Source organism: Bombina bombina, chromosome 1 (genome assembly GCF_027579735.1).
Source record: "Bombina bombina isolate aBomBom1 chromosome 1, aBomBom1.pri, whole genome shotgun sequence".
NCBI classification, from domain to species: Eukaryota; Metazoa; Chordata; class Amphibia; order Anura; family Bombinatoridae; genus Bombina; species Bombina bombina.
Window position 1 is genome coordinate 1,015,249,937 of NC_069499.1, and position 23,042 is coordinate 1,015,272,978.

General features: G+C 38.8%; 1 protein-coding gene across 1 annotated transcript in view; it reads right to left on the bottom strand.

Moving 5' to 3' along the window:
• Nucleotides 1-23,042, bottom strand: part of PPP1R16B (protein phosphatase 1 regulatory subunit 16B) — a 153,061-nt gene that overhangs the window by 27,745 nt on the left and 102,274 nt on the right. The window contains exon 9 of the mRNA XM_053715126.1: nt 2,404-2,533. Within this exon, the coding sequence (XP_053571101.1) occupies nt 2,404-2,533 (130 nt within the window). The remainder of the gene's footprint in view (nt 1-2,403; nt 2,534-23,042) is intronic.

Below are 23,042 nucleotides of genomic sequence, written 5' to 3' on the forward strand. Positions count from 1 at the left end.
ACGCGTAGCGGGTCCATCTTCAAGACATCTGTTCCAACCAGCCAATAGGATTGAGCTTGCATTCTATTGGCTGTTCCAATCAGTCAATAGAATGCAAGCTCAATCCTATTGGCTGATTGGATCAGCCAATAGGATTGAACTTCAATCCTATTGGCTGATTGCATCAGTCAATAGGATTTTTTCTACCTTAATTCCGATTGGCTGATAGAATTCTATCAGCCAATCGGAATCTAAGGGATGCCATCTTGGATGACGTCACTTAAAGGAACCTTCATTCGTCGGGTAGTCGTCGGATGAAGAGGATGCTCCGCGTCGGATGTCTTGAAGATGGACCCGCTCCACGTCGGATGGATGAAGATAGAAGATGCCGTCTGGATGAAGACTTCTGCCCATCTGGAGGACCACTTCACCCGGCTTGGATGAAGACTTCTCCCAGCTTCGTTGAGGACTTTGGCCCGGTTGGATGAAGACTTCTGCCGCTTCCTTGAGGATGGATGTCCGGTCTTCAGAACTGTAAGTCGATCTTCAGGGGGTTAGTGTTAGGATTTTTTAAGGGTGTATTGGGTGGGTTTTATTTTTAGGTTAGGGTTTGGGCCGCAAAAGAGCTAACTGCCCTTTTAAGGCAATGCCCATCAAAATGCCCTTTTCAGGGCAATGGGGAGCTTAGGTTTTTTTTATATAGTATTTTATTTGGGAGGTTGGTTGTGTGGGTGGTCGGTTTTACCGTTGGGGGGGTTGTTTGTATTTTTTTTTACAGGTAAAAGAGCTGATTACTTTGGGGCAATGCCCCGCAAAAGGCCCTTTTAAGGGCTATTGGTAGTTTAGTTTAGGCTAGGGTTTTTTTTATTTTGGGTTTTTTTAATTTTATTTTGATAGGGCTATTAGATTAGGTGTAATTAGTTTAAATATCTTGTAATTTGTTTATTATTTCCTGTAATTTAGTGTTTGTTTGTTTTTTGTACTTTAGCTAATTTAATTTAATTTATTTAATTGTTGTTAATTTAGTTAATTTATTTAATTATAGTGTAGTGTTATGTGTTATTATAACTAGGTTAGGTTTTATTTTACAGGTACTTTTGTATTTAATTTAGCTAGGTAGTTATTAAATAGTTAATAACTATTTAATAACTATTCTACCTAGTTAAAATAAATACAAACTTGCCTGTAAAATTAAAATAAACCCTAAGCTAGTTACAATGTAACTATTAGTTATAATGTAGCTAGCTTAGGGTTTATTTTATTTTTACAGGCAAGTTTGTATTTATTTATTTTTATTATTTTATTAGTTATATTTAAGTTAGGGGGTGTTAGGGTTAGACTTAGGTTTAGGGGTTAATAGATTTAGTATAGTGGTGGAGACATTGGGGTTGGCAGATTAGGGGTTAATAAGTGTAGGTAGGTGGCGGCGATGTTAGGGACGGCAGATTAGGGGTTAATAATATTTAACTAATGTTTGTGAGGCGGGAGTGCGGCAGTTTAGGGATTAATATGTTTATTATAGTGTCGGCAACAATGGGGGTGGCAGATTAGGGGTTAATAAATATAATGTAGGTGTTGGCGATGTTGGGGGCAGCAGATTAGGGGTTCATAAATATAATGTAGGTGGCAGCGGTGTTCGGAGCGGCAGATTAGGGGTTAAAAAATTTATTTTAATGTTTGCGATGCAGGAGGGCCTCGGTTTAGGGGTTAATAGGTAGTTTATGGGTGTTAGTGTACTTTTTAGCACTTTAGTTATGAGTTTTATGTTACGGCGTTGTACCATAAAACTCTTAACTACTGACTTTTAAATGCGTTAGGACTCTTGACGGGGTAGGGTGTACCGCTCACTTTTTGTCCTCCCAGGACAGACTCGTAATACCGGCGCTATGGAAGTCCCATAGAAAAAAGACTTTACAAAGTTTACGTAAGTTGTTTTGCGGTAAGGCCAAAAAAGTGTGCGGTGCCCCTAAACCTGCAAGACTCGTAATACCAGCGGGCGTAAAAAAGCAGCGTTAGGACCTGTTAACGCTGCTTTTTTACCCCAACCCACAACTCGTAATCTAGCCGTATAGTTGCTATTATTTTACTGTTAGCTTACCATTGATATAATATCCACAACAATTTATTGTCTATTAGTTACTTTTGACAGACCAACTATCCAGGTGTAGGATTTGCATTGTACATGGCAGGGATGAATAAAACTGAACTCACTGCACATATAACTGCAAATTGTTTTAGTGAATATACAGTATGTACTCCTTATTAAGAAACAAATTGATGTGTATTAAGTTAACGGGTGTGAACTAAAATTAAGGTATTTTATAGTATGATGGTCATATTCTGGGGTCAATATCCCTTTAGATTTGAAGAGAACTTAAAGTATGTTTTGATCACCACAAGGTGGCGCTATTATACGGTACTGACCCATGGCTCCCAGTGCTAGAGCTCCTGCGACTTAGGGATGACTTGTTCTTCTGCTGAGACTTCATAATGAGATCGTGTTTGTGCTTCAGCTCCAAGAGAAGAGAGCGCATCTCCTCATCTTCACACAAATCTGAGGGAGAGAAAGATAGTGTAAAAAAACAATTAGGTTCTCTCTTACTTCTATTTGATTTTGCCAGTGCCATTGTAATAGGCTTATTGAAGTAATTAGTGCAAACTGCGCAATCTATATTCCACATAGTCCTGTATACACTTAATTTAAGCTGCTATAGTTTATTAGATGTAAGTTCATATCGACTGACAAAAAATATGTGCAGTCAAATCAGTTACAGTTTGTGCTTTCACTCATATTATTGACTACTTTGTGACACACAAATTTGAACTCTGTATATTATACCCTTTACAGGCTTTGAGGACATGGCTTGTCATGAATTAGGAAATACTGAACACACTATAATCCATTGCTAAATGTATGCTCAGTAAACATCTAAGCATGGCGATCAGTGTTAGAGCAGGTCATGTAATCCCGTGTTTCACAACTTCAGTCCTCAAACGCCTCTAGCAGGGGTCAGAGATGAGTTCCGCAGTGATTAAACTACTGGTCCGGCCAATAAGAGGATTTGAGTTCTCTCAGATAAAATAATCTTCAGAGAGAGAGAGAAAATGTCTATAGATAGACAATTAATGTGATTATCTATATATACAGTAAATATATATATATATATATATATATATATATACACACACACACATACACACATACATACAGTATCTCACAAAAGTGAGTGCACCCCTCACATGTTTGTAAATATTTTATTATATCTTTTCATGTGACAACACTGAAGAAATGACACTTTGCTACAATGTAAAGTAGTGAGTGTACAGCCTGTATAACAGTGTAAATTTGCTGTCCCCTCAAAATAACTCAACACACAGCCATTAATGTCTAAACCATTGGCAAAAAAAGTGAGTACACCCCTAAGTGGAAATGTCCAAATTGGGCCCGAAGTATCAATATTTTGTGTGGCCACCATTATTTTCCAGAACTGCCTTAACCCTCATGGGCACGGAATTCACCAGAGCTTCACAGGTTGCCACTGGAGTCCTCTTCCACTCCTCCATGACGACATCACGGAGGTGGTGGATGTTAGAGACCTTGCGTGCTCAATAGGGTTAAGGTCTGGAGACATGCTTGGCCAGTCCATCACCTTTACGCTCAGCTTCTTTAGCAAGGGAGTGGTCGTCTTAGAGGTGTGTTTGGGGTCGTTATCATGTTGGAATACTGCCCTGCGGCCCAGTCTCCAAATGGAGGGGATCATGCTCTGCTGCAGTTTGTCACAGTACATGTTGGCATTCATGGTTCCCTCAATGAACTGTAGCTCCCCAGTGCTGGCAGCACTCATACAGGCCCAGACCATGACACACCCACCACCATGCGTGACTGTAGACAAGACACACTTGTCTTTGTACTCTTCACCTGGTTGCCGCCACACATGCTTGACACCATCTGAACCAAATAAGTTTATCTTGGTCTCAGAAAATGGTTCCAGTAATCCATGTCCTTAGTCTGCTTGTCTTTAGCAAACTGTTTGCGGGCTTTCTTGTGCATCATCTTTAGCAGAGGATTCCTTCTGGAACGACAGCCATGCAGACAAATTTGATGCAGTGTGTGGCGTATGGTCTGATGGCAGCACTCATACATCTATTTCCCAAAGACAACCTCTGGATATGATGCCGAGCACGTGCACTCAACTTCTTTGGTCGATCATGGCGAGGCCTGTTGTGAGTGGAACCTGTCCTGTGAAACCGCTGTATGGTCTTGCCCACCGTGCTGCAGCTCAGTTTCAGGGTCTTGGCAATCTTCTTATAGCCTAGGCCATCTTTATGTAGAGAAACAATTTTTTTTTTCAGATCCTCAGAGAGTTCTTTGCCATGAGGTGCCATGTTGAACTTCCAGTGAGCAATATGAGAGAGTGTGAGAGCGATAACACCAAATTTAAAAACACACCTGCTCCCCATTCACACCTGAGACCATGTAACACTAACGAGTCACATGACACCAGGGAGGGTAAATGGCTAATTGGGCCCAATTTGGACATTTCCACTTAGGGGTGTACTCACTTTTGTTGCCAACGGTTTAGACATTAATGCTGTGTGTTGAGTTATTTTGAGGGGGCAGCAATTTTACACTGTTATACAGGCTGTACACTCACTACTTTACATTGTAGCAAAGTGTCATTTCTTCAGTGTTGTCACATGAAAAGATATAATAAAATATTTACAAAAATCTGTGGGGTGTACTCACTTTTGTGAGATACTGTCACCTAGATTTGGAGTTTTGTCGGTAAAGACCTGCGGTGCTAGCGCTCTTTTTTTTCCAGCGCACCCTTAAGACAACACTGGTATTACGAGTTTTCTGAATGGCTGCGTTAGCCTTAGAAAAGTGAGCGTTGAGCCAAATTTAACTCCACTTCAACCCTCAATACCAGCGTTGCTTACGGTAGCGGTAAGCTGGAAAAACGTGCTTGTGCACGATTTCCCCATAGGATACAATGGGGCTGAGCTGGCAGAAAAAAAACCTAACACCTGCAAAAAAGCAGCGTTTAGCTCCTAACGCAGCCCCATTGTTTCCTATGGGGAAACACTTTCTAAGTCTACACCTAACACCCTAACATGAACCCCGAGTCTAAACACCCCTAATCTTACACGTATTAACCCCTAATCTGCCGCCCCCGCTATCGCCGACACCTGCATTATACTATTAACCCCTAATCTGCCGCTCCGGACACCGCCACAACCTACATTATAGCTATGAACCCCTAATCTGCTGTCTCTAACATCGCCGACACCTATATTATATTTATTAACCCCTAATCTGCCCCCCCCCAACATCGCCGCCACCTAACTACACTTATTAACCCCTAATCTGCCGACCGGACATCGCCACCACTATAATAAATGTATTAACCCCTAAACCGCCGCACTCCCGCCTCGCAAACACTATAATAAATTTTATTAACCTCTAATCTGCCCTCCCTAACATTGCCGCCACCTACCTACAACTATTAACCCCTAATCTCCCGCCCCCAACGTTGCCGCTACTATAATAAAGTTATTAACCCCTAAACCTAAGTCTAACCCTAACACCCCCCTAAATTAAATATAATTTAAATAAAACAAACTAAAATTACTATAATTAAATAAATTAATCCTATTTAAAACTAAATACTTACCTATAAAATAAACCCTAATATAGCTACAATATAACTAATAGTTACATTGTAGCTATTTTAGGATTTATATTTATTTTACAGGCAACTTTGTATTTATTTTAACTAGGTACAATAGCTATTAAATAGTTATTAACTATTTAATAGCTACCTAGTTAAAATAATTACAAAATTACATGTAAAATAAATCCTAACCTAAGTTACAAATACACCTAACACTACACTATTGATAAATTAATTAAATAAATTAACTACAATGATCTAAACTAAAGTACAATTAAATAAACTAAACTATAGTACAAAAACAAACACTAAATTATAAAAAAAAATATTACAAGAATTTTAATCTAATTACACCTAATCTAAGCCCCCTAATAAAATAAAAAAGCCCCCCAAAATAATAAAATTCCCTACCCTAAACTAAATTACAAAGTAATCAGCTCTTTTACCAGCCCTTAAAATGGCTTTTTGCGGGGCATTGCCCCAAAGTAATCAGCTCTTTTACCTGTAAAAAAAAATACAATCCCCCCCCCAACATTACAACCCACCACCCACACACCCCTACTCTAAAACCCACCCGATCCCCCCTTAAAAAAACCTAACACTACCCCATTGAAGATCAACCTACCTTGAGCCGTCTTCAGCCAGCCGGCCACCCATGGGACAGAAGAGGACATCCGGACCGGCAGAAGTCTTCATCCTATCCAGGCAGAAGAGGACATCCGGACCGGCAGACATCTTCATCCAGGCGGCATCTTCTATCTTCATCCTTCCGGAGCGGAGCCATCTTCTATCCAGCCGACGAGGAGCCATCCTGTTCTTTCGATGGACTAACGACGAATGAAGGTTCCTTTAAATGACGTAATCCAAGATGGCGTCCCTCGAATTCCGATTGGCTGATAGGATTCTATCAGCCAATCGGAATTAAGGTAGGAAAAATCCGATTGGCTGATTGGATCAGCCAATAGAATTGACCTCACATTCTATTGGCTGATCAAATCAGCCAATCAGATTGAACTTCAATCCGATTGGCTGATTAAATCAACCAATCAGATTTTTCCTACCTTAATTCCGATTGGCTGATAGAATCCTATCAGCCAATCGGAATTCGAGGGACGCCATCTTGGATGACGTCATTTAAAGGAACCTTCATTCGTCGTTAGTCCGTCGGAAGAAGAGGATGGCTCCGCGTCGGCTGGATTCAAGATGGCTCCGCTACGGTTGATTGAAGATATAAGATGCCGCTTGGATGAAGACATCTGCCGCTTGGAGGACCTCTTCTGCCCCGATCCGATGAAGACTTCTGCCGCTCCGGATGTCCACTTCTGGCCCATCGGTGCCCGGCTGGGTGAACACGGCTCCAGGTAAGGTGATCTTCAATGGGGTAGTGTTAGGTTTTTTTAAGGGGGGATCGGGTGGGTTTTAGAGTAGGGGTGTGTGGGTGGTGGGTTGTAATGTTGGGGGGGTCTTGTATTTTTTTTTTACAGGTAAAAGAGCTGATCACTTTGGGGCAATGCCCCGCAAAAAGCACTTTTAAGGGCTGGTAAAAGAGCTGATTACTTTTGTAATGTAGTATAGGGTAGGGAATTTTATTATTTTGGGGGGCTTTTTTATTTTATTAGGGGGCTTAGATTAGGTGTAATTAGATTAAAATTCTTGTAATATTTTTTTATAATTTAGTGTTTGTTTTTGTACTATAGTTTAGTTTATTTAATTGTACTTTAGTTTAGATCATTGTAGTTAATTTATTTAATTAATTTATCGATAGTGTAGTGTTAGGTGTATTTGTAACTTAGGTTAGGATTTATTTTACAGGTAATTTTGTAATTATTTTAACTAGGTAGCTATTAAATAGTTATTAACTATTTAATATCTATTGTACCTAGTTAAAATAAATACAAAGTTGCCTGTAAAATAAATATAAATCCTAAAATAGCTACAATGTAACTATTAGTTATATTGTAGCTATCTTATGGTTTATTTTATAGGTAAGTATTTAGTTTTAAATAGGAATATTTTATTTCATTATAGTAAATTTATTTAGTTTTATTTAAATTATATTTAACTTAGGGGGGTGTTAGGGTTAGACTTAGGTTTAGGGGTTAATAACTTTATTATAGTAGCGGCGACATTGGGGGTGGCAGATTAGGGGTTAATAATTGTAGGTAGGTGGCGGCAATGTTAGGGAGGACAGATTAGGGGTTAATAAAATTTATTATAGTGTTTGCGAGGCGGGAGTGCGGCGGTTTAGGGGTTAATACATTTATTAAAGTGGCGGCGATGTCCGGTCGGCAGATTAGGGGTTAATAAGTGTAGTTAGGTTGCGGCGACGTTGGGGGGCAGATTAGGGGTTAATAAATATAATGTAGGTGTCGGCGATGTTAGGGACAGCAGATTAGGGGTTTATAGCTATAATGTAGGTGGCGGCGATGTCCGGTCGGCAGATTAGGGGTTAAATAATTTTATTTTGGTGTTTGCGATGTGGGGGGGCCTCGGTTTAGGGGTTCATAGGTAGTTTATGGGTGTTAGTGTACTTTATAGCACTGTAGTTAAGAGCTTTATGTTCCGGCGTTAGCCTATAAAACTCTTAACTACTGACTTTTTTATGCGGTTGGAGTCTTGGCGGTAGAGGCTGTACCACTCACTTCTTCCAAGACTCGTTATGCCGGCGTTAGGCACATCCCATAGAAAAGATAGGATACGCAATTGTCAGGGGATTTGCGGTAGCCTCGAGTCGCGGAAAAAAAAGTAAGTGGTACACCTGTACCTGCCAAACTCTAACTACCAGCGGGCATTAAAAAGCAGCGTTAGGACCCCTTAACGCTGCTTTTTAAGGCTAACGCAGAACTCTAAATCTAGCCGTGTGTGTATGTATATATATATATATATATATAACATCTATTTATATATAATCTATAAAACAACAAAGAAATCTATAAAACATTATGTCTATTCTCCACAATTTGAGCAATACCTGCTTTTTTGGCTTTTTTTTTATTCTAAAGCTCATTCACATTTAGACCCTTTAGTGAATGGGTTCAACTGAATAATCTAGAAACTGAAGAGAGTATAGGGATTGACGAGGCTGTTAGATATTCTATCCCAGTATGATTTACACAGAGAGAACTTTATAGCGAGAGAGAGAAAATGAGAATTTACTTTCATTATTTTGTTTCCTTTTTTATCTGTAATTTCACTCTAAAAAATGTGATGTTTCCTGTTACAATAAGAATTGGAAGTGCACACTGAAAACTTCCCAAGCCTAACACTACTATATTCTACACAGTCATTGTTTGCTCGCCTTTTTAACGCAGTATATTTTCTTATTGGCTTCAGCAGGGGAGATAAGATAAGATAAAAGAAACCTAGGTTTCAACATGGCAGTTCCAATTCCTTCATGAAAACTACATTTTAACCTGTTTTTCCAATATTTAAACAACAAATATATAGGGAAATATATATATAGGGAAAATAAGAGAGATATACTGAGGGTAGTTAGCAGGAGTCTGCTGCAGAACGTGATGATGTGAGCTTGCAGAGAGATGGAGGATGCAGAGAGTGCTGTATTTTTAGTAAAATGTGCTTGTCTATATTTAATGCAATGAGCCTGTGCCCCATAATGCTTTGCAGATGGGGGGGCATGTGTCTTTGCTCTCCTGCAGCACCTGCTGAATGGATAATGTGCAGAATGCAGAATAAATCATCATTGATTTTACATTTACTTACAGCCTCATTTAGCAATTAGCTGTGAATCATGTAAGTTCACATTACAGCTCTGAGCCTAGAGAGGGACAATCATTTTAGGAATACAGCTGATGAAGATAATACGGAATAAGTATTGAAATAGAAGCTCCGTCATGCTTTATACTTCCCCTAAGTCTGATGACATCTATTTTGTACTCTACAGTCATCTAAAATCAGTATTAAGAGCTTTAGTTTCCAGCAAATGTCAATTCCGGTTACATAATTACGAAGACCAGTTACCTAGTGTGTGATGCTCCTTGGATTATATTTTATATTCATTGGTGTACTCACAGTCATGGTATGCTCCCCGCCTTACAGTAGCATGAAGACAAACTGATGCAGGGTGTCCCTGATTTTACTTCAAAGGAGAGAGAATAGCGGCACTACCAGATGTAGTCCCCTATTTTAAATAATCTTAGGCTGTATTTATATATATTTACAACAATTAGCTATTACTTAGGGGGAGAGGTGCTGTACACAGATAAAATGAACAAGGAATTAGTAATGTGAAGGTGACATTACAGAAACCGTGTACATAATAGCATTCAACTACTCTAAGTGACCAAAATGGACAATAATAATGTGTTTAACTGGACAAAGGAACAAGGTCAGTCTTAAAATTTAACTTTTATTGATATAAATTAAAATAATAAAGAACCCATATAAAAACACAAATCTGACATGAGCTAACGCAAATCCAAAATATCAAAGTGTCAATTCAAATTAATTGACTTATAATACACAGTAATAATAATTCACTGGTGTGCCTAGAGGAGTATAATATATGATGGTTTATAAAATAGTAGATGGAATAGGTCTTAACTGTAAGTAGACACTGGTCTCGAGCAGTAATACCTAGGATTGGAATTCATTGAGGAGCATATGTATCTGCTGTCAATATAGTAGCGTTATATAGAATAAAGGGCAGAGATACGTTCTAATATAGATGCGTAATATGCAAAAAAAAGTACCCACTGTTGCTCTATATTCTCAGTATGGTAAAGAGGAGGTGATTGCAGAGAGGACAATATAATGGTATGTATTAGGCAATAGTAAAAAACTAATGCGGTAGTATTATCTATAATGCTGTCTTCTTAGGCACTGAGGTACTTGCTGCTGGATGTACAAGACTAGCAATGTATAATAAAGGTATACAAGATATTAGTTGCTTCAGGATTAAGCGGTTACACTAGTGTCAAGGACACTGCTCGTGCTGCTCAGAATGGCAGGGGAGATCAATAGCAAGCAAAATAGTTAGAGATGCTACCCTCAGATATATACGTATCTATATATGTTATGTTAGAAAATAAGTGTAACCATATTTTTCATGCGTTTTATCATAAGCGATTTCACATGTGGGTGTCTCACTGCCCTGCTTACATTGACGCAGGGGGCGTGGCCTATGGACACCGCCATGAACAGTGAGAACGCCATCATAAGATTTGCTTGTCTAAATCCCAAAAAAAGAAGGCTACGTAATAGGCTCATCCCTATAGTGACGTAGGTGGGCGGGGGCTATAGGAGCCGCCATGAACAGTGCACTTAGAAAGTCTCATTGTAATCGTTAGAACATTATGTTCTGGGTTAGCTATATATATATATATATATATATATATATATATATATATATATATATATATATATATATATATATATATATATATAAAAAAACGATCAACACATAAAAATGAATCGGTACACACTCTGATCCTTTGGCTCCACGGACTATTCAAGTAGGTAGAATAACCTGTTGATGAGAGAAGATACTCTCACTAGTTTGCAACAAATAAATGTACCACCCTAATGTAGTTAGCGTGACTTACAAAAAAGGCATTTTGCCTGATACTACCTTTGTATATATAACATAGGCTTATGGTGATACAGTGTTTACATTCCCAGGCACCATAGAGGGTTCATGTATTATCATGTACTAAAGTTTTTAAGTGTATATATACCATTATGTTTTTTATTGGATTTTAAATGTACGCTAAATTAACTTGTGCATATTGTGATGTGAATTTGTATAGGTATTGTATATAGATGTATTATAACTGTCAATGTTTTAAATGTCACCTGTGATTGATTTGTATATCTAGATGTATTATAACTGTCAATGCTCTGAACACTACCTGTGAGGGATTTGTATACAGAGGTTGCCATATCAACTAATTATCAATATGGTCAAACAGGTGCTAACACTTAAATTGTTAATTAATTGCCCTATCAGAACCAAGCCCTTTTTCCTTATTCCTTTTATATAGCAAGTGTTTTTAACATTGTTTTATAGCCTGAAGAAACAGCCCTGCGGTGGCTGAGAAACGCGTTGCTTGTTTTAATAAAGTATTTTAAATATACACTTGCTACTATCCATTTTTTTGCTGTTGTGGGAGCATTTTTTCTCTTTTGCCTAATTTTTTCTCAAGCTGGGACTATCTGTTTCCTGCTGGTTGGATTCCACAGTCCACTGGGCGGCTGAGAGGTCCCAGTAATGCTGATATTGCACCTGATGGTGCTTCGCCTCCTGTAAGTGCAACCTTTAAGTTTTCTATCTCCTTGGCCAAAACGTTACTGGGCTATGCTTGTGCCTTTCTCCTGTCCTTCCAGGTTTTAACCAATAGGCCCTCTCAGCGATTATCTGGTTTTGGGGTCTCGGCTGGCAGTGATCAGTGAGCTGGACTACTGCTTAAAGTTCCAGTCTGCTACAATAGCACCATTTGGGTGCGCCTCACTTGTGAGTATATTTTATCCTGTCGGTTCTGTGTGTTGGTGCCCTGACGTTAATAGGCCATGTTTGGTGCCTCTGTTTCTCTTTCTTCTTAGATCACGATACATCAGGATGACCGTCCTATGACAGAGAGCTGCCTCCATTCTTTAGGATTGTTGTTATGGACATCTTGTGATATTTGCATATACCCATACTCCAGCATCCACGAATTTGGATTGGGTATCTTTTTGATTCATTGTATCATTTATCTATAGTTTGCTGTATATTTGTACCTATATTCTAGCTACCAGTTAGCGCCCCCTATGAGTGTGGTGTATTTCTGTGTACACCACACTCCATTCTAAGTGTTTATACACTCAGTCTGCTTTTAACCATCTAGCGATTCTCCCTTTTTTAATAAGCAAATCTTCATGTGCTTCTAGCAATCTTAGAAACCAGAGAAGTGCCTAGTAAAATTATGTTGGTGGCATAGCCACACTATATATAACTGGGATTTAACTGGCATTACTCAGGGTTATTGTTTACGTCATCAGGGAATGTGCCTAATATAATGCTGGTGGCATAGCCACATCTAATATAACTGTTATAATTGTTACATTACGATCTCAAATTTACAATGGGCAGTGTCATTGACACTAGCGAATTACCGTTTAACCCCCAGAATTTAACACTGTCATATGGTATTATGTCACTGTCATCTAATGTATTATGTTACCTATATATCTGAGGGTAGCATCTCTAACCATTTTACTTGCTATTGATCTCACCTGCAATTCTGAGCAGCAGTGAGCAGTGTCCTTAACACTAGCATAACTGCTTAATCCTTAAGCAACAAATAGCTTGTATACCTTTATTATATGTTGCTAGTCTTGTACATCCTGCAGCAAGTACCTCAGTGCCTAAGAAGACAGCATTATAGATAATACTACCGCATTGGTTTTTTACTATTGCCTAATACATACCATTATATTGTCCTCTCTACAATCACCTCCTCTTTACCATACTGAGAATATAGTGGGTACTTTTATTTGCATATTACGCATCTATATTAGAACGTATCTCTGCCCTTTATTCTATATAACACTACTGTATTGACAGCAGATACATATGCTACTCAATGAATTCCAATCCTAGGTATTACTGCTCGAGACCAGTGTCTACTTACAGTTAAGACCTATTCCATCTACTATTTTATAAACCATCAAATATTGTACTCCTCTAGGCACACCAATGAATTATTATTACTATATATTATAAGTCAATTAATTTGAATTGACACTTTGATATTTTGGATTTGCGTTAGCTCATGTCAGATTTGTGTTTTTATATGGGTTCTTTATTATTTTAATTTATATCAATAAAAGTTAAATTTTAAGACTGACCTTTTTGTTCCTTTGTCCAGTTAAACACATTATTATTGTCCATTTTGGTCACTTAGAGTAGTTGAGTGCTATTATGTACACACATTCTGTAATGTCACCTTCACATTACTAATTCCTTGTCCCTGATGTTACATATTGACCTTTACATGCCTTTTGCAGCCCCTACCTAAACTGGAACAAGTTTTTTTTATGCCTTTATCATAGTTTTCAGCTTTATGTACTCTTTGGATGGGAAAGTACACATTGTATAAATAAACAAATTTTAAACCAATTTGTTAACCTTATCTACTTGTTCGGGTGCTGCTGATACTATTATAGGAAAGCGTTTTGTATTAAATATTGCGTGCACAGCATATTTATTCTGCTTTGTTCAGGGCCTCTCCTTCTTTAGATTCATTTTCTAGGAATAATCTGAAATCATATAAATAGCAGCAGATTAACTTGCCTTTTTCACATTTCAATACAGTCTCTATAATAGTTTAGAACATAGAAGACACAGCATTATTTTTTTTTGTGGGAGACTGAATATAATCAGAAAGATATTAAGAGATAAAGTATATGGCAAAAGCATGTGGGTAATTATAAAGTTCAGGTGTTTCAGCCACACTTACTAACAAGTGCGTAAAATCCAGCACAAAGCCATAACCATAAAATCTACATAGCCAAACTTTGTCAGTACAATGGGTTGTACTGAAGAGCTCAGTGACTTTAAATGCGGCACTGTAATAGGATGCCACTATTGCCACAAGTCACTTTGTGTAATATCTGCCTTACTAGATTTGCCCCAATCAACTGTAAGTGCTATTATTGTGAAGTGGAAGCATCTAGGAGCAACAACAACCTAGATACAAAGTGGTAGACCACACAAGCTCACAAAGTCAGGCTGCCGAGTGCTGAAGTACGTAAACCATAACAATTACCTATCATTTGTTGCATCACTCAATACAGAGTACCAACCTGCCTCTAGAAGCAACATCAGCACAAGAATTGTGCGTTGGGTGCAGCTGTATACAAGCCATCAACATGAGCAATGCGTCACTATCTGGCAGCCTGATGGAAGAATCTTGGTGTTGCAGATGGCAGAACACTACCTACTGCATAGTGCCTACTGTAAAGTTTGGTAGAGGAGGCATAATGGTCTGGAGCTGTTTTTCAGGTTTTGGGCTAGGCCCCTTAGTTCCAACAAAGAGTCAACGTAATGCTACAGGATACCAAGACATTTTAGACAAGTGGATACTTCCAACATTGTGGCAACAGTTTCTTGTGTATATATATTATGTATGTATGTATGTATCTACCTATCTATCCATCTTCTGTTCTATGCTTCATTTGAGACCTATATGGGGTTTATTTATTTATTTATTTAATTAATCTCTTTGAAACCCTTTGCTATCCTTAATGCAAGTACATTACTTATATGAAACACTGAACAGACCCTTATTGTACCCCTTAAAAAGTCTTTACCATCTATGTAAAAATGTTTTTACCACCTATGTAATATGTATTGCATGACATGTTCTCTACCTTTGATAGGGTTAATTGATATGCAGCATATACAAAAATGCTGCATATCAATTAACCCTAAGTATCCATTATCTGTCAACCTGGTTACACACTGAGTAATACTACCTTGTATAGATGGGTAAACAAACAGTTAATTTGCTTTTAATTGTACAGCCAATCAGCTTCTTGTAGGCCTTTGAAATATTCTCTCTCATATGTATGACATTAAGATCTATGATTACGGCAGCATACGCTGAAACACGTCAGTTCTTGTCCAGTTTGTGCTGTATTTGTTTTACTATGGGCCACTGGCCCCAATAAACTTCCTTTTTTTAGACGTTTGGCGGACTCCAGCACCATTATTTCGTTTACCAACTCAATAATTAATGCCTATGGTTTTGAAATGGGATGTCCAACAAGCCGATATAGGTGTGATAATCAGGTGTTCAAATACTTTTGGTGTATTATACATATGAAAGAGCACTACTCAAACATGTCACATAGAGAAATAGAATTTGATGATAGATAATAACCGAAAGACCCATCAAGTCTACCCATATTACAGGTTACCGTTTTCTTAGGATAGCCTTATGCATGTCCCAGGCATTTTTTTAATTATTTTACAGTCTCTGTGTTTACCACCTCTACTGGAAGTTTAATCCATGAATCCACTACCATTTCTGTAAAAACAACTATAGTTAAAACTATATATATTAAAAAATGAGTACTGAACCTAACAATAATGTCCTATAATCTCTAGGGACAGATTACTCACTGGATAATAATGGATAACTCCTGCAGCTCAATAAGTAGACGGTAATACAACAGACAAGCATAAAACCAAACGTTTTCTTTTCAGAAACAGGACATACGTTTTTCCAAAATACTTACATGCATTTTAAAATGCAATCGTTTAGATACAATGCAGAAAACATGATTTTCCAATTTAATATAAAAGAATATTTGGATTTATTTAAGATGGGGTTTTGAATATACTATTGAATGTACATTTTGTGCTGATTAAACCGGTTATGTCACCTACTCCAAGTCAGGGTCAAATAACAAACACATATATTTTTTATTATATAGGTGATTAAGGCCTAGATTTGGAGTTCGGCGGTAGCCGTCAAAACCAGCGTTAGAGGCTCCTAACGCTGGTTTTGGCCGCCCGCTGGTATTTGGAGTCAGTGATTAAAGGGTCTAACGCTCACTTTTCAGCCGCGACTTTTCCATACCGCAGATCCCCCTACGCCATTTGCGTATCCTATCTTTTCAATGGGATCTTTCTAACGCCGGTATTTAGAGTCGTTTCTGAAGTGAGCGTTAGAGCTCTAACGACAAAATTCCAGCCGCCTGAAAATAGCAGGAGTTAAGAGCTTTCTGGCTAACGCCGGTTCATAAAGCTCTTAACTACTGTACCCTAAAGTACACTAACACCCATAAACTACCTATGTACCCCTAAACCGAGCTCCCCCCACATCGCCGCCACTCGATTAAAATTTTTAACCCCTAATCTGCCGACCGCCACCTACGTTATACTTATGTACCCCTAATCTGCTGCCCCTAACACCGCCGACCCCTGTATTACATTTATTAACCCCTAACCTGCCCCCCACAACGTCGCCGCCAGCTACTTAAAATAATTAACCCCTAATCTTCCGACCGCAAAGCGCCGCCACCTACGTTATCCCTATGTACCCCTAATCTGCTACCCCTAACACCGCCGACCCCTATATTATATTTATTAACCCCTAATCTGCCCCCCTCAACGTCGCCGACACCTGCCTACACTTATTAACCCCTAATCTGCCGAGCGGACCTGAGCGCTACTATAATAAAGTTATTAACCCCTAACCCGCCTCACTAACCCTATCATAAATAGTATTAACCCCTAATCTGCACTCCCTAACATCGCCGACACCTACCTTCAATTATTAACCCCTAATCTGACGACCGGAGCTCACCGCTATTCTAATAAATTGATTAACCCCTAAAGCTAAGTCTAACCCTAACACTAACACCCCCCTAACTTAAATATAATTTACATCTAACGAAATTAATTAACTCTTATTAAATAAATGATTCCTATTTAAAGCTAAATACTTACCTGTAAAATAAATCCTAATATAGCTACAATATAAATTATAATTATATTGTAGCTATTTTAGGATTAATATTTATTTTACAGGCAACTTGGTATTTATTTTAACTAGGTACAATAGCTATTAAATAGTTCAGAACTATTTAATAGCTACCTAGTTAAAATAATAACAAATTTACCTGTAAAATAAATCCTAACCTAAGATGTAATTAAACCTAACACTACCCTATCAATAAAATAATTAAATAAACTACCTACAATTACCTACAATTAACCTAACACTACACTATCAATAAATTAATTAAACACAATTGCTAAAAAAAATACAATTAAATAAACTAGCTAAAGTACAAAAAATAAAAAAGAACTAAGTTACAAAAAATAAAAAAATGTTTACAAACATAAGAGAAATATTACAACAATTTTAAACTAATTACACCTACTCTAAGCCCCCTAATAAAATAACAAAGCCCCCCAAAATAAAAAATTCCCTACCCTATTCTAAATTAAAAAAGTTACAAGCTCTTTTACCTTACCAGCCCTGAACAGGGCCCTTTGCAGGGCATGCCCCAAGAATTTCAGCTCTTTTGCCTGTAAAAGAATAAATACAATACCCCCCCCCCAACATTACAACCCACCACCCACATACCCCTAATCTAACCCAAACCCCCCTTAAATAAACCTAACACTAAGCCCCTGAAGATCTTCCTACCTTGTCTTCACCATACCAGGTTCACCGATCCGTCCTGGCTCCAACATCTTCATCCAACCCAAGCGGGGGTTGGCGATCCATCATCCGGTGCTGAAGAGGTCCAGAAGAGGCTCCAAAGTCTTCCTCCTATCCGGCAAGAAGAGGACATCCGGACCGGCAAACATCTTCTCCAAGCGGCATCTTCGATCTTCTTCCATCCGGTGCGGAGCGGGTCCATCTTGAAGCAGGCGACGCGGATCCATCCTCTTCTTCCGTTGTCTCCCGACGAATGACGGTTCCTTTAAGGGACGTCATCCAAGATGGCGTCCCTCGAATTCCGATTGGCTGATAGGATTCTATCAGCCAATCGGAATTAAGGTAGGAATTTTCTGATTGGCTGATGGAATCAGCCAATCAGAATCAAGTTCAATCCAATTGGCTGATCCAATCAGCCAATCAGATTGAGCTCGCATTCTATTGGCTGATCGGAACAGCCAATAGAATGCGAGCTCAATCTGATTGGCTGATTGGATCAGCCAATCGGATTGAACTTGATTCTGATTGGCTGATTCCATCAGCCAATCAGAAAATTCCTACCTTAATTCCGATTGGCTGATAGAATCCTATCAGCCAATCGGAATTCGAGGGACGCCATCTTGGATGACGTCCCTTAAAGGAACCGTCATTCGTCGGGAGACAACGGAAGAAGAGGATGGATCCGCGTCGCCTGCTTCAAGATGGACCCGCTCCGCACCGGATGGAAGAAGATCGAAGATGCCGCTTGGAGAAGATGTTTGCCGGTCCGGATGTCCTCTTCTTGCCGGATAGGAGGAAGACTTTGGAGCCTCTTCTGGACCTCTTCAGCACCGGATGATGGATCGCCAACCCCCGCTTGGGTTGGATGAAGATGTTGGAGCCAGGACGGATCGGTGAACCTGGTATGGTGAAGACAAGGTAGGAAGATCTTCAGGGGCTTAGTGTTAGGTTTATTTAAGGGGGGTTTGGGTTAGATTAGGGGTATGTGGGTGGTGGGTTGTAATGTTGGGGGGGGGGGGGGTATTGTATTTATTCTTTTACAGGCAAAAGAGCTGAAATTCTTGGGGCATGCCCCGCAAAGGGCCCTGTTCAGGGCTGGTAAGGTAAAAGAGCTTGTAACTTTTTTAATTTAGAATAGGGTAGGGAATTTTTTATTTTGGGGGGCTTTGTTATTTTATTAAGGGGCTTAGAGTAGGTGTAATTAGTTTAAAATTGTTGTAATATTTTTCTTATGTTTGTAAATATTTTTTTATTTTTTGTAACTTAGTTCTTTTTTATTTTTTGTACTTTAGCTAGTTTATTTAATTGTATTTTTTTTTAGCAATTGTGTTTAATTAATTTATTGATAGTGTAGTGTTAGGTTAATTGTAGGTAATTGTAGGTAGTTTATTTAATTATTTTATTGATAGGGTAGTGTTAGGTTTAATTATATCTTAGGTTAGGATTTATTTTACAGGTAAATTTGTTATTATTTTAACTAGGTAGCTATTAAATAGTTCTTAACTATTTAATAGCTATTGTACCTAGTTAAAATAATTACAAAGTTGCCTGTAAAATAAATATTAATCCTAAAATAGCTACAATGTAATTATAATTTATATTGTAGCTATATTAGGATTTATTTTACAGGTAAGTATTTAGCTTTAAATAGGAATCATTTATTTAATAAGAGTTAATTAATTTCGTTAGATGTAAATTATATTTAAGTTATGGGGGTGTTAGTGTTAGGGTTAGACTTAGCGTTAGGGGTTAATACATTTATTAGAATAGCGGTGAGCTCCACTCGGAAGATTAGGGGTTAATAATTGAAGGTAGGTGTCGGCGATGTTAGGGAGGGCAGATTAGGGGTTAATACTATTTATGATAGGGTTAGTGAGGCGGATTAGGGGTTAATAACTTTATTATAGTAGCGCTCAGGTCCGCTCGGCAGATTAGGGGTTAATAAGTGTAGTCAGGTGTCGGCGACGTTGTGGGGGGCAGATTAGGGGTTAATAAATATAATCTAGGGGTCGGCGGTGTTAGGGGCAGCAGATTAGGGGTACATAGGGATAACGTAGGTTGCGGCGGTTTACGGAGCGGCAGATTAGGGGTTAAAAAAAATATGCAGGTGTCAGCGATAGCGGGGGCGGCAGATTAGGGGTTAATAAGTGTAAGGCTAGGGGTGTTTAGACTCGGGGTACATGTTAGAGTGTTAGGTGCAGACGTAGGAAGTGTTTCCCCATAGGAAACAATGGGGCTGCGTTAGGAGCTGAACGCTGCTTTTTTGCAGGTGTTAGGTTTTTTTTCAGCTCAAACAGTCCCATTGTTTCCTATGGGGGAATCGTGCACGAGCACGTTTTTGAGGCTGGCCGCGTCCGTAAGCACCGCTGGTATCGAGAGTTGCATGTGCGGTAAAAATGCTCTACGCTCCTTTTTTGGAGCCTAACGCAGCATTTGTTTGAACTCTCGATACCAGAGTTAAATTTATGGTGCGGCCAGAAAAAAGCCAGCGGAGCGTTAACAGCCCTTTTACCGCCAAACTCCAAATCTAGGCCTAAATTAGTTACATGCAGAAGTGTCAGGCAAACTGTACCACAAAAGTCATTTTGACCTGCAGATCAAGTAACCTCCCCATAACTGTGTTTTTATATATATATATATATATATATATATATATATATATACACATATATATACACATATAAATAAAAACGTGTGTGTGTGAAATTTTGTGTATGTGTATTATATATAACAAAGCTATTTAGTTTAGTAAAACATAATTTATGCTTACCAGATAAATTCCTTTCCTTCCGGATAGGGAGAGTCCGCGGCTTCATTCATTACTGTTGGGAAATACAACACCTGGCCACCAGGAGGAGGCAAATACACCCCAGCCAAAGGCTTAAATATCCCTTCCACTTCCTCATTACCCCAGTCATTCTGCCAAGGGAACAAGCAAAAGTAGGAGAAACATTAGGGTATAAATGGTGCCAGAAGAATAAAATAAATAATAGGGGACCGCCCATAGACAAGAAAAAACGGGCAGGGGCCATGGACTCTCCCTATCCGGAAGGAAAGGAATTTATCTGGTAAGCATAAATTATGTTTTCCTTAATAAGATAGGGATAGTCCACTGCTTCATTCCTTACTGTTGGGAAAACTATACCCAAGCTCCAGGGGACACTGAATGAATAATGGGAGAGAACAAATAAAAAGAGGCAGACCCTATTCTGAGGGCACCACAGCCTGCAAAACTTTTCTCCCGAAAGCTGCTTCAGCCGAAGCAAAAACATAAAACTTGTAAAATTTTGAAAAAGTATGTAAGGAGGACCAGGTAGCCGCCTTACAAATCGGATCCATAAAGGCCTCATTCTTAAAGTCCCAAGAGGAAGCCACTGCTCTAATGGAATGAGCCGTTATCCTCTCAGGAGGACGATGTCCCGCTGTCTCGTAAGCTAAGTGGATGACACTCCTTAACCAAAAAGATAGGGAAGTCGAAGTAGCCTTCTGCTCCTTACGCTTCCCCGAATAGACAACAAACAATGAGGAAGATTGTCTAAACTCCTTAGTAGCCTGAAGATAGAACTTCAAGGCGCGAACCACATCCAAAGTGTGAAGTAAGGGCTCCTTCGATGAAGAAGGATTAGGACACAAGGAAGGAACCCCAATCTCCTGATTGATGTTGCGATCTGACAAACCCTTAGGAAGAAAACCTAATTTAGTACATAAAACTGCCTTATCTGCATGACAATTCAGATAAGGGAGCTCACATTGCAAAGCAGAGATTTCAGAAACTCTACGCGCAGAGGCAATAGCCAATAAAAAGAGAACCTTCCAAGATAACAATTTAATGTCAACGGAATGCAGAGGCTCAAACAAAACCTGTTGCAAAACCTGAACAACAAGATTTAGGCTCCAAGGAGGAGCTCCAGATCTAAACACAGGTCTGATCCTAATCAGTAAAATGTGATAAAACACAGGAGTGCGCTAATGTGTCATATAATAAGTTAAACAAATAAGACTGAATGATATAAAAATAAAAAATAAGTGTAAAAAATAAAAATAAAAATAATAGAAAGTGGCACCTCATTAAATGTTAAGTAACACAGTGGTAGAGTCCATTAGACGTGATACAAACAAATAGTCTGTTAAATCAATAGGAGTCCACAGATATTCCAGCCGATAACCTCAGCCTCCAAATGGCCGCAGAGATGAATCCTCTCTTCGGATGATGATCAAAAAATCTGTGTGGATTACAAATAGAGAAGAACGACCATTGTGTGCATTCACAGCCCACAGACCCCACACATACAGCACACTCTGATCCAGGGTACTCACACTTTGGCCGAGCACACCAATGTGCTTGTGGACACAGACTGGCTATCAGAGCAATCCAGCTTGCTCTCTCACTGGCAGCGTTCTCCTCACAGCAGCAGACTTCCAGGAACTTCACAGCGGTTTGGTAATGAGCACCTTACTTGTTAAGGGATAGCAGACAATGATTTAAAAATAAAACACTTCTTTAATCATTGATAAAACATAAAATCCTTCATACACAAGTAGGTGGAAAGTGTACATCAGTTAAAAATTGCTACGCGTTTCTCAGCTCTATCGGCCGTTTCCTCAGGCATAATAAAGTACAAATTTAGACTGGCTTTATAATGCCGCTCATTACCAAACCTCTAATAGCATAAAGGTGTGTGTATGGTCGGACCAATAGGATCCTATCTCCTCTACATCCACACCCAGCTACCATTCTAACTACTCGTTAACCCCGATACATCAGTGTAATGAATGGATACAAACAAAATCTGGATCAGTTTACTACATGTTTAAAAATATATAGTATATAAAAGTCCTCATATTAATCATGTCACTTATTGAATATCTGTTGGAATCAATATAATCCACTGATGACCCTATAGCCATATATCCGAATCAACCAATTACATATTGTGCCTTTGTTAAGAGCTCCGTACTTCCAAAGTACTCTCCTCAGGTTCAAATCTCAGCCGGAATGGAGGAAATTAACATAGACCACACCCGGTCACATGGAGTACAAGACAGTAGGTACTTTCCCTGTTATTAAAAGTACAGCAAGTAATAGGAGCTGTGCAACACTTTAAAAACGAAACCGAAACTTAAAAGTGAAACCTGTTTGTTCCAGCCAAAAACACACAGTCCAGGAAAAAAAATCACACAAAGCAGCATGTTAATAATTAATACACTG